General features: G+C 30.7%; 1 protein-coding gene and 1 pseudogene across 2 annotated transcripts; one reads left to right on the top strand and one right to left on the bottom strand.

The window, feature by feature from the left end:
* Positions 1-1,051: 1,051 nt before the first annotated feature.
* On the bottom strand, positions 1,052-4,454 carry LOC100806046 (prolyl 4-hydroxylase subunit alpha-1-like). Its single transcript, NM_001255593.2, has 8 exons — positions 4,140-4,454; positions 3,973-4,054; positions 3,166-3,263; positions 2,955-3,052; positions 2,518-2,647; positions 2,234-2,421; positions 2,037-2,126; positions 1,052-1,531 (listed from the first exon to the last, which is right to left on the bottom strand). The coding sequence occupies exons 1-7, from the start codon at positions 4,337-4,339 to the stop codon at positions 2,053-2,055; spliced, it is 870 nt and encodes a 289-aa protein (NP_001242522.2). The 5' UTR covers positions 4,340-4,454; the 3' UTR covers positions 1,052-1,531; positions 2,037-2,052.
* Positions 4,455-8,269: 3,815 nt separating this feature from the next.
* Positions 8,270-8,704, top strand: LUXA (transcription factor LUXa; annotated as a pseudogene). The gene has a single exon (NR_165262.1). The product of NR_165262.1 is annotated as a transcription factor LUXa (transcript).
* Positions 8,705-11,409: the final 2,705 nt, after the last annotated feature.

Genomic DNA, 11,409 nt, shown 5'->3' with positions numbered 1-11,409 from the left:
AGGGTAGGGGGTGAATAATCTTTACTTTGCTCTTCCAAAAATGTTGGCGGCTCTTCAAATATTATAATTAGCAAACCTAGATTGAGCTTTTATAAGGTCTATTTAATCAAGTAGCTAGAATAAGATTTGTGTTTTTAAAAAGGTTTATTAGAAAATTTATTTATATTTCATATATGCTTAAAATTTTGATACTTATAAAATTTTATTAATTATAAACTAATATAAATATTAATTTTATATTTTATACAATAATTTCATTAATTGATAAACAGATATAGAACAGTCATTCCATCGATGAAGCTCGTTGTGTATATACATAATGTTAACGATATGTAGTATTCTATATACTTTTAAAAAAAACACAATTGATACAAAGGCAGATTACTGAAAAGAAACTAACATTTTAATCATGGTAAAAAAATGATAAAAAAAAAAGGTTAAAAGTTCTTTCATAAAAAAAGTCCTAGCATTATCTTGTGTCTCCAGTTTTAGGATTGTTAATTTGTTTAATTTTGAGTGTATGTCTAATTTGCTATTTTTATTTGTGCAGTATTGAAATGTTTTCTTTTAGCATCATGTGCTTTTACAAGTGTCGGACATTTTCAACGAATGACTTTTTTTTTTACAAAAAAAGAAGTAAATGTATTGTTGTGTTAAAAAAATTTAAACTGTGAACCTATAAAAAATCATTATCAATGTGGGATAATTATTAAAAAAATCAACAAATTTACCATTTATGTCAATTTGTAATAAATAAGTGTAAAAACTTTTAGATTATGAAAGCGTGTAATTTATTCTTATTCTATAATACAAGTGTGTATTTTCTCTAATACACGAGAGCTTCAAAACAAGAGTCAAGAGAAATACACACTCAAAATAATATATATTTTCCTTCGTCCAACACGAAAATGATAAACAAGCATGTTTGTGATCCCATCAAACCAGATATTTGTTTGCAATTTTTTATTCAACTTTTGTTCAATGAAATACAAATGCGTGATTTGAGTATTAATTTTTGTGATACATTGTACCAATGACAATAATAAGTTATCCAAAAAAATGCACAACTTTTGTATTGATTCTTGCGATAACTGTTTCATAATAAATAACACTATTCTTAACTCGATTCTTTAACCAAAAATAAATATTTAACTCAATTATCAAAGACCCCTCGAATGCACGACTTTAGGGGTAATAACACAAGCTGACATATAACAACGAATACAACCAAAGGTAAAGGAGCTCTGAGGGAAAAAAAACTGGTATACTTGTTCCATCTATTGGTTTCATACATTTTCTTGCACATCCCTATTGTAAATTAACCCGGTAAATAATTTTTTTTTATTATATTCGCTATTATTATAAATGAAAAGGATAGGGGAAAAAATGAGTTAGCTTACAACTGAACATCCAAAATTACAGAATGCCACATCATGCTGTAAATATTTCCTTCCAGATCTGAAGCATTATCACGCAAATTTTTAGCTGAGACTCAAATAGTACACCATTGGCATGCTGAATTCAGACAAGCCTGATAAATAAATTGATCAACAGGAAAGGTGATCAGCAACCACTAGCATAATAAATTTTATCAAACTATGAGCAACAACTATGCCAACCAGGACACACTATCGAGTAGTAAATACAGTTCCGCAATCAATGTAAAATGTAAAGCACATAGATATCAGTTTTCCAATTTTAGCAATCTCAATCCTAAAGAATTGAATAGTTTGCAGAAGATTCTAACAAGCATATGCATATATTTTGAGACTAAAGCTATTATCATAACATCTTAAGCTCCATTGAATTGAATCCAAGAACTTGAGAACTTGGTGAACATGATAGTGCAACACAAATCAACACTTATGATTACATTTTTATAAAGCTGTATTCAGTGCAAGCAATCCATTAGCTAAGTCTCAGTTAACACAAATTTAAAACATTGCCAGATGAGCATGAATGTCTTGCCTTTAACTGTATCGTGTAAAAAAATACTTTTTGACTGCATCACAAGAAAGAAAGGGAGAGATAAATACCTATAGTAATGTATATTCAAGCATTGTATTCGCTGACACGCATCCATTTGGTACTTGACCATTTATTACCCTTGATCACTGGACAACCACCTGCAAAATAATCAAGAAGACAGTTTTTTTAATTTATCTCCTCTAGTCTCTACTAAAACTTGTTATGTAGCAGCATCAATATAATAAGAAGATAAAGAGAAACTAACCATGTAAGCTTGATGGATCTAAACTTGCATCTGGCTTCATACTCCAAAAAAGTAGAGCATCACCCCTCTTTGGTTTAATCGAAAGTCCTTTTTTTCCACACTCAGAAAGCTCATTCCACCATGGCACAGAACTAAAATTCCCTTTGGCAGCTGGAAACACTGTCTCACCCCCTTCTTCAACATCAGTACTGCATAAAATATGAAAGCAACAGAGCATGAACACCCGTCCTCCTATCCAAGAGAATTTGAAGTTAACAACTAAAAGAACACATAATGTTACTTACAGGTACATCAGCACTGTTGCTATACGCTGACCCCCATTCTTAGTGTTAAAATCATCAAGAAAGTAGTCATAGTGAGGCTCATACTTTTGTCCAACTTCATAGTGCAGAACTTGAAGTCCTTCACCATGCTCTGTATATTGTGAGACACAGCTTATGTAATGCTTTATGAAGTAGATAATGAAGTTGGTAAAGACAACTGAAAATATTCCATTAAAGACACATGCATAACATCTTCCACTACTCAACTTCTCAATCACAGACAAAATGTTCACCAGAGAAAAGAGATTGTATGCCACAAACAGAGAAGTTAGATACTATCATCAACTTAAAGCACATAGGTGAAGCAGATAACAAAAAAAAGAACCAGCAACAAATCTTCATTGTATTAATAATATTTTAAGTTTGTAGAAACAAGATAAGAGGTGCAAAATACTTACCAACAGGAATGAAAGTAAAGTCAGAAATTTTTTTCTCAATATTCCTGACAATCTTATCACGACCTCTGGCCAGAAAAGTTCCAGAGCTTGTACGCACTCTAAATGTTAAAGGAATACATGAAGATAAGATTTTACCATTTTGGCGGTTTAAATATAGCAAGAAATCATTATCAATACCAAAGGACTAGAGACAAATAGGAAATATCCCAACCTGCTGTCTTTACTCTTTCCAGTTTCACTATCGACAACTGTTGACTTATGCATACTTGGCTTTGCTATGTCAATTAGATATTCGCATTCCTCCTTCGTCTGTGCAGATCATTCAGATAAGCTTTAGTATTTGCAAGGTGCAGGCCTTATAATAAATCATAGTATTAAATTATTAATGCCCTAGAAGAACACTAAGCTTAACCAAGATTTAAACATAATGTCATCTCATCACGCTAAAGTCACATTCAAACATTGAAATACACCTTTGAACATTGTGCTAAGCATAATCCAGGCAAGGAAAGCACAGAAAATTGCAATGATATCATAACTTTCAAAATACATAAAGATAGTGAAAGAAAGTCAAGTCATAATCAAGAACTATAAGGAGTTAAAACACCATGAACTTCTGTCTCAAGATGAAATCTTAGTACTAAACAGGGTATTTTCATTCTTCTCACGCACAATCTCCTTAAATCTTACCCTAGTTTTACTCGATCCTTAACATAAGATCCAGCGATATCACCAAACACCTCATACTTTCACAATTTTTTAGTAAGTCGGCAATATTCCACGTTAGGATGGTTTCCCTTTTAATTCTCCAACATTTTCATAAACCGCGAGGTTCGATAAAAATTGAGAACGGAAATCACACAATCACTCACATAACCACAAAAACGAGGGTAAGTGTTGTGAAAGCAAATGACAATAAGTAATGACTTCAATTAACATCATTAATAATAAAAAAAATAAAAATAATGAATCAAATTTGCACGCGTGAAGAAGCAATTGGCTATAACGGGAAACTAACCAGAAAATTGTGATAAACAAAGGCTCTGGGCTCCCACGACACTACTTCAACCCACTGCTCCCCCCTCTCGTCACTGTCGGAACTGAAGAGAAAAGAAAACATAAGAAAACCAAATTAAACAATAAATAATAAGATAATAGAATGGATTGTGAGATGAGGTGAGGTACGTCTCGATTGTGTTGCGAGCGATGGATGCGAGATCGTTAGGTTTGGGCAAATTGCCGCGCGAGGAGCTGGGAATGGAGAGGATGCCGAGAGCGAGGAGAATGAGAACGAGGAAGGTGAAGACCAGGAAGAGAGTCAGAATCAGCGTGGAAGACGACGATGACTTGCGAGGTGGAAGACGAGAGTACCTTGGTTTCGCCATTGTTGAAGCTCAAGATCGACGAGATCTGAAATTATTATTCGATGAAACTCAACTCAAACACGTGGATTTTATTTGATTTTGAATAGAGATTGTGTGTTATTATTATTATTATCTCAAATGTCAATAATAGTATATGTGTATGTTATGTATGACCAGAGCATAGAGAAATCTCTTTCTCGCTTCCTATTTAGTAGTCATATTTACTAAGGGCTGCTACCAGTTTTTTCTTTTTTTTTTTAGTTCAAAGAAACTAACAAAAATATATTAATTGATGCGCATTTAATATATTAATTGATGCGCATTTAATTTTATTTATGATAATAAATATAGGATCTTGATAACCCATGCCTTTAAAGAATTAAAAAAAATATTTATTGTAAAAATTATAGAAAAATATAAAAAAAAATTATGAATAATATAATTTTATATATTCTAATAGATTTTTTTTAAAAATTTCTTAACTAATGTTTCAAGAGTATTCATTAGCGTTTGTCATAAATAAATTGTGAATTTGGTCTTATATTCAAAGTTATTTTTTTATTTATAAAATTTAGTGCAAGATGTTCCGGTCCAAGATAGGAAAAAATCTATAATAGGAAAAACATTTACACTTAAAGAACACTTGCATTTAAGATAGAATTTGAACCTACAACTTGTCATATGTGGGTTTTTGTCTTGTTCTACTCAATAAACCCCTTCATGAACGTTATTTTTGTTTTACATCTCACATGACAAATTTATATTTTGATTGTTGTGAGAAAAAAATGTTCATAAATTTATTTTATTGTTTATTAAAAATATAATGATAGAAATTTTTTCATATAAAAACCAAAACGAAAAATGGTATATCGAGTATAATATTAAAATGCATTTTTGTATTTAAATATCAAAATAAAATGTATTTTTTATGTAGAAACTAAAATAAGGAATATGTAATGTATTACTATAATTCTAAAAAAAATGACAAAATTGATTTTTATATAATCACTAAAATATCCTACAAAAATTATAAGTACTGAAATATAAAATGATATCAAGTGTAGGATCAAATTTTTACATAAGCCTTGAGTTTCTTTTTTCAATACATAATTACTTTTTTTTAGTTTTATGAATGAGTTTTATGTAATTTTCCTTACAAAATATAATAAATATTAGTATGAAATTTGTGTAAAACATACAAATGCAACTAATAATAGTCTACTTTACAAACATAACGTATTTTTAAATCTCTTACCATTTTAGTAGATAAAAAATTATAAAGAAGTTAGTGGTCCGATTGAATTCCATGAAAAAAAAAAAGTAAGGATTTTGTATGGCTAAAATGGGAAGGGGTGATGTTTAATGACGTCCATTATTATTCGCTGATTTTACAATTCAAAGCTCAGATACTGAATTTCATTTTGCTTTTATATATATATATATATATATATATATATATATATATATATATATATATATATATATATATATATATATATATATATATATATATAGCAGTTGAGTTTATAAGAAAATCAATTATGTATAAAGCCACTTATACGTATTTGGATTGGCAGTGAGTACTCAAAAGTGTGTTTAAATTGGCAGTGATCATCTAAATAGTACATTATCTCACCATAATTTTTTACTACACTAAAGAGTAGTTTTAAGGTTACCCTAATTTTTTGAACGTGGTTCATTGTATTTCCAAAACACAAATAATGTGTTTGGTTTCACATTCTAAATGTGATTTTTGGTGTTTACTAAAAGGTTAATAGTTGTAATTTTTATAGTATGAGGGCTCTAAGAATTCTTTAAAATCTATAAAAAAAAATCCAAAAAATCCTAATGACATTTCTCATGTGTTATTTGCCATAGGGTTATATTTATTTATTGAATGTGATTAGATTTTAAAATCATAAACTCACCCATTTTAAAAACCTGTCAATTCAATAGATGTGACTAATATTTTATTAATTTTTATTTATTTCGACATCAACCAGATGAATTCAATGTATTTAATTAACTAATAACAAAATAATGAATTTGTAATAAAAATGTTTTATAAAGAAATATTTGTTTTCATATTCACATAAAATTCAATAAAAATAAATGTGATAAAATCTATAAAAAAAAATTAAATATTAGTTTATATCAGTCAACTCTCAAACTTTAGATCTAAAAGAAGTAAGTACTTATAATACTTTATTGGTTTATCTTGACAATTCATATCAAACAGTTAGGTCTAAAAATTGTGAGCACTTATTATGCTCAGATAATTTATTTTACTTTAAGTGTTGAACCTAAATGCATAGGTATTTGTTATGCTCTGTTAATCTATCCAAACAATTCAATATCCTAAAGATGATTTCTTACTTTTCAAAGGATTTTCAAACACGTTATAGACGAATAAAGTTGAATTACTAGTAATACATCGGAAAAGAATAAGTTTTATTTGTATTATTACTTTGCTAAAAATTGTTTTTTTCTTTAATATTCTACGAAAATTATAAAAGTTTTATTGTTTTTAAAAACAAACTAATTTTAATACACGCCACGTTTATAGTAATTATTAAAGTATTTTCATTGTTCGTATGTAATGCACATTAATGTCCTAATCTAAATTTAATAGAGTCCTTCACTTCTTCTCACGTTTGGAGTAATTAAATAATTTTTAGGTTGACGTTAGCGAGCGCCACTGCAGTCTTTTTGAAACAAAAAATCAGCACAAAATTAGCTGGCATAGAGGATCATAAGGTAGAAAAGAAAAACAACTTCTCTGACAAATTATGCATTTGTGTCAAAATATTCTTAAACTAATGTCTAATTGGGCTTATGTTAATGTTTTCATATTTAAAAAAAGGCCTGCAAATTCCACGAATCAAACAAATTACTTGCATCCAGCTATACTTGGCAACTTCTACGAAGCTGACACGGGAACAGAAACAGAACATTTTGCAATCAATTAAACGTAACCCAAAATCATATTACAATTTTTGAAGTTTTATGCAATTAGTTGAGTTTCACCTTCGTCAGTCGTCACTAAGAACTTGAGACTACTTAGCTCAACCAGAGTTACATGAAAGCGAATATTTATCTCACTTTCGAAAAACTCTTTCAAATTATGTGCTAGATAGTTTTCTATTGTTGTTTTATTCGGCGTTTGATGAGGGTGTTAATTCTTTTATTTTTCTTCCAATATGAGGGAGTTAATTCGAATAAGTCTGACCCGTTTTAGTTTATCTGTTTTTTTTTTTTAAGTATTTTGAGTCGATCTGCTGTGGTTTCAGTCAAATTTCGATGGATTGCATGACAGATCAAGCCTATCGTTGACCCAACTCATTCTTATTCTGGCTCGGGCTTTTTGAATAGTTCTGCTAACTATATATATATATATATATATATATATAGATAATTTATTCAATTAACTAATTGTATTAAAACATATTTTTATGAATGATTGATTACTTTAATTGATAAATGCTGTTGTAAATGAATAAATGTGGGTGTTGCTGTGTCTCCGGATACTTGGTGGAGTCAAAATTTATGGCTTCGTATTCCTTGTGCATTTGTGATTTGTATTGGTGTTTAGTTGGACACACCTTGTGTTCCATCTATACTTGATTAATAGAAGTTCTCTTTTGCCCGGAAAAAAACAAAATTAGGATATAGAGATGAAAATGGGATGAGGTAAGTTAGACTTTGTATGATCAAAATCTGATTTATTTTTTAAATTTAAGACTGAAACTAAATTGTTTATCTAATTATATTTTCCACAACTAAAAAAAAATACATTCTATAACAGTAAAACGATAACAGTTTTTAAAAATTGTCTTAGAATTTGTATACAATGATAATTTCATAATATAATCAATTTCGATAATGACAATTTTATAAAGATCATTTTAAAACTATTTGTATCCCTTTGTATACATCTATCACACACACTTCCATTTCATAACTTGTGTCCACAAGGACCACGTCACCGTCAACCAGTCGGAGCTTGCAGCGGCCTTCAGTATGTCACTAGAGCCCCACCGAATTGTCCTCAACGTCAAACGCGGCTCGTGCAACACGCTCTCCACAATCCGCAGTGACAGGACCATGCAGCATGCCTTCTTCTCCAACAACAACAACAACCAGCACTACAATGGCGATGGAGACGTCAACGACAAGGAAGACAACGATGACACCGATTGCAAAGACTCGAGGTCGGATTCTCGAACGGAGACCTCAGCGAAGCGAACGACAGTGAAGCGACTGCAACTAGTGTGGACCCTGCAGCTTCACAAGAGGTTCGTGGACGTGGTGGCGCACCTCGGGATCAAAAACGCAGTGCCGAAGACGATTATGCAATTGATGAACGTGGAAGGGTTGTCCCTATAATTGTTAACTTGTTTGTTCTTATTGCAATTTATTTGAACAAAATGCTATTTATGAATGTTTGGAAGCCACAAAATTATCTCTTCTATATTAAATATTTTCCCTCTTGTGATGTGTTTGATATATAACCATTCATGTGCGTTTACCAAATAGGACAACTTTAATGGCATGGTTATGATTGAGAATGGATAAAATAACACTATTGTTATTTGCAAGGACAACACTCAACAAGATGTTGATTATGATTGAGAATGGATATCAAGGCCGCTGTTTGGTTACTATATTTTTATTTTGCAGGAAAACTTAATTGAACCTCTTTGAAAGCTTCAGTTTGTAAATTCATAATTTTAAGCTCTCTTTAGTTACTCACTTCTTGTTAGCATTGATGTGTTGGTCTTACATACGAGATTCATATATTTATAGGTTTCAACCCCTACCTACGAATTCTTTATCGACATTAATACAAGATTGCAAAGGAAATCACTTGCTTCATATAAGGACAAGTCTTTCCCTAAATATGAGGTCATTGGTTCTTAGCCTTTGTCTCTTGTACCTTTAATTTAATATATTTTCTCATAATTAACGGTAAAGTTATGGCTATGGAAGCTATTGCAAAAGAAAAATCTTAAAAGTATTTGTTATGACTTAGACATATTTTCATAAATGACTGATGATAATTGATAAATTGAAGTTTAATTGATAGTTAATTTTGGCTAAGAATTATTAGAATTTCTTCACTTTATTGTTGTTTTTAATGAAATAATGAAGAATTTAATATCATTATAATTTTTTACTAGCATAATTCAAAAGAATAAAATTTCAAGTGTTTTGAAAGAAAATAGATGCAAAAACTTGAAGAAAAAATCTCAAAGAAAAAGTTGAAAGGAACAACTCGCTTATCGCACAAGCTGTGCACATCCTCGCTTAGCGCAAAAAAAGTCCACGAAGAAGTCCAAAGACACGCTTAGCATGAAATCTCGTGCTAAGTGTGTGACCGCCTCGCTAAGCCCAGACATTGTTGCACTAAGCGCATGACCACCTTGCTAAGCTTAGAAGAGTTGTGCTTAGCGTAGGTCGCATAGATTTTAAGTTACCTTGGTCCTATAAAAGGAGTAGGAAGCAAAAAAGAAAGACACACTGAGACTCAAAGTTCTCTATTGAATACATCTGCCTGAGCATATCTCATAGGAAAAACCCTCTCTCTTTAGTCATTCCCCCTTCTTTCTTTATTCATCCCTTTTTTCTTCCATCCATATTAGCCCCTAAAGTGTAAAGCTTCTCATGACCATGAGAGGCTAAACTCTCTCTGTTGGGAGCCCCAACACCCTTGTAATGTAACTTCTTTTATTATCTATTAAATACAATTTTTGTTTCTATTGTCTCTTTTCTGTTTTTCATTTTATTGTATGATTTGATTATCCATGCATTTGTTTTAGGGATTATACATTGAAAAATGGTAATTTCTAAAGAATTGAGAAATGACATTTAAACAACTCATTGCTAGGGATAGAGTGATCTTATTTTGCTTCTGCATACGTTTTCATACTTCATACAATTTACTATTTTATCTTTGATAACTCGCTTGAAAGAAAGAATAGATAAATTAGGTTATTCAACGTGAGGAATCAGGATTGAGTATCTTAGTAGATGTGAGTGGAAATGAGAAAAACATTAAATAGAGAAACACATTAATATTGCATCAATGGTACTTAGACATGTTAGGTTCCAACATATTTAAATTTTGAATTTACATTTAATCTTGTTTATTGTTCTTGCATTTTAATTTCAAATTCTTTCTTTCTTCTCTCTATCGCAATTCTTTATCTCTTACTTACAAATTGTGTATTCATCGACTAAAGTACAAACAAAGTGTCTGTGGATTCAACACTTAAACTTCCATTTCAACTTTACTGTTTGTGACAAATAGGTATTCTTATCAACGAGTTAACAACTAATCATGTAATCATGTAATACTGGTGTGTCTTTTAGATCTTTAGCTACCTTTTTTTCATTGAGGATAATCTTGTTAATTGTCAGATATGGGGTGCTAGCATGCTTGATATTTTTAATGGATTTGTTTGTCTAAATAATTTTCTTGTTGCCATATGTGATTGTTATGTTGCTAGTGTTTTGTGCGTCAAATCTCAACATTTTAATGCTCTAGATTTGTATCTGAATTTTCTTTCATTTTATGCTTAATTAGATTTCTCTATGCAGTTTGTGACTGCTCTGGAAGGGTTCGAATGTACGCACTATTTTTAGAAGAAAAGCTTGAATGTTTTAGAATCCTAAGATATGACATCGAAGCTGAGCGATTAACAAAACCATCACAGACTAATGAAGGTTGCAGTTCTTCGATATGCCAAAATATGATGCAGTGAAGACGTTACATATTTATAAAAGAGCTGGCCAACAGGCGTACTATGCTTTCCTTCAGACCCATTATCTTTGTTGTCCAATTTGAATTGTTTCTTGTGCTCAATTAAGCTTTCCTAAAAGGTCATACTTGTTGACTTGATGATCATTATTACTGTGTAGGATGAAAATCTTGCTGACCTCTATGAATACTACAAGAGATTGGACCTTGCCAGGAATTTTCAATTTCCAACCTTGAGACAGGTTCTTTCTTGCTCATTAATAAAAAATATTTAATAGAAATTTCAGACTTGTCATAAAGTTTTATTCTTAATACTTTTATATGTGATTAT

The sequence above is a fragment of the Glycine max genome, chromosome 1 (assembly GCF_000004515.6).
Source record: "Glycine max cultivar Williams 82 chromosome 1, Glycine_max_v4.0, whole genome shotgun sequence".
Classification (NCBI taxonomy): Eukaryota; Viridiplantae; Streptophyta; class Magnoliopsida; order Fabales; family Fabaceae; genus Glycine; species Glycine max.
Note: the sequence above shows the minus strand (reverse complement) of the source record. Positions and strands in the feature narration are given on the sequence as shown.

Excerpts from the sequence above, each read along its gene's own strand:
- LOC100806046 (NM_001255593.2), bottom strand. The coding sequence starts at position 4,339 with ATGGCGAAACCAAGGTACTCTCGTCTTCCACCTCGCAAGTCATCGTCG. Across the intron at positions 3,264-3,972 it reads TTGTTTATCACAATTTTCTG|ACGAAGGAGGAATGCGAATA; the intron begins GTTAGTTTCCCG and ends TGATCTGCACAG. Across the intron at positions 2,127-2,233 it reads AGATCCATCAAGCTTACATG|GTGGTTGTCCAGTGATCAAG; the intron begins GTTAGTTTCTCT and ends ATTATTTTGCAG.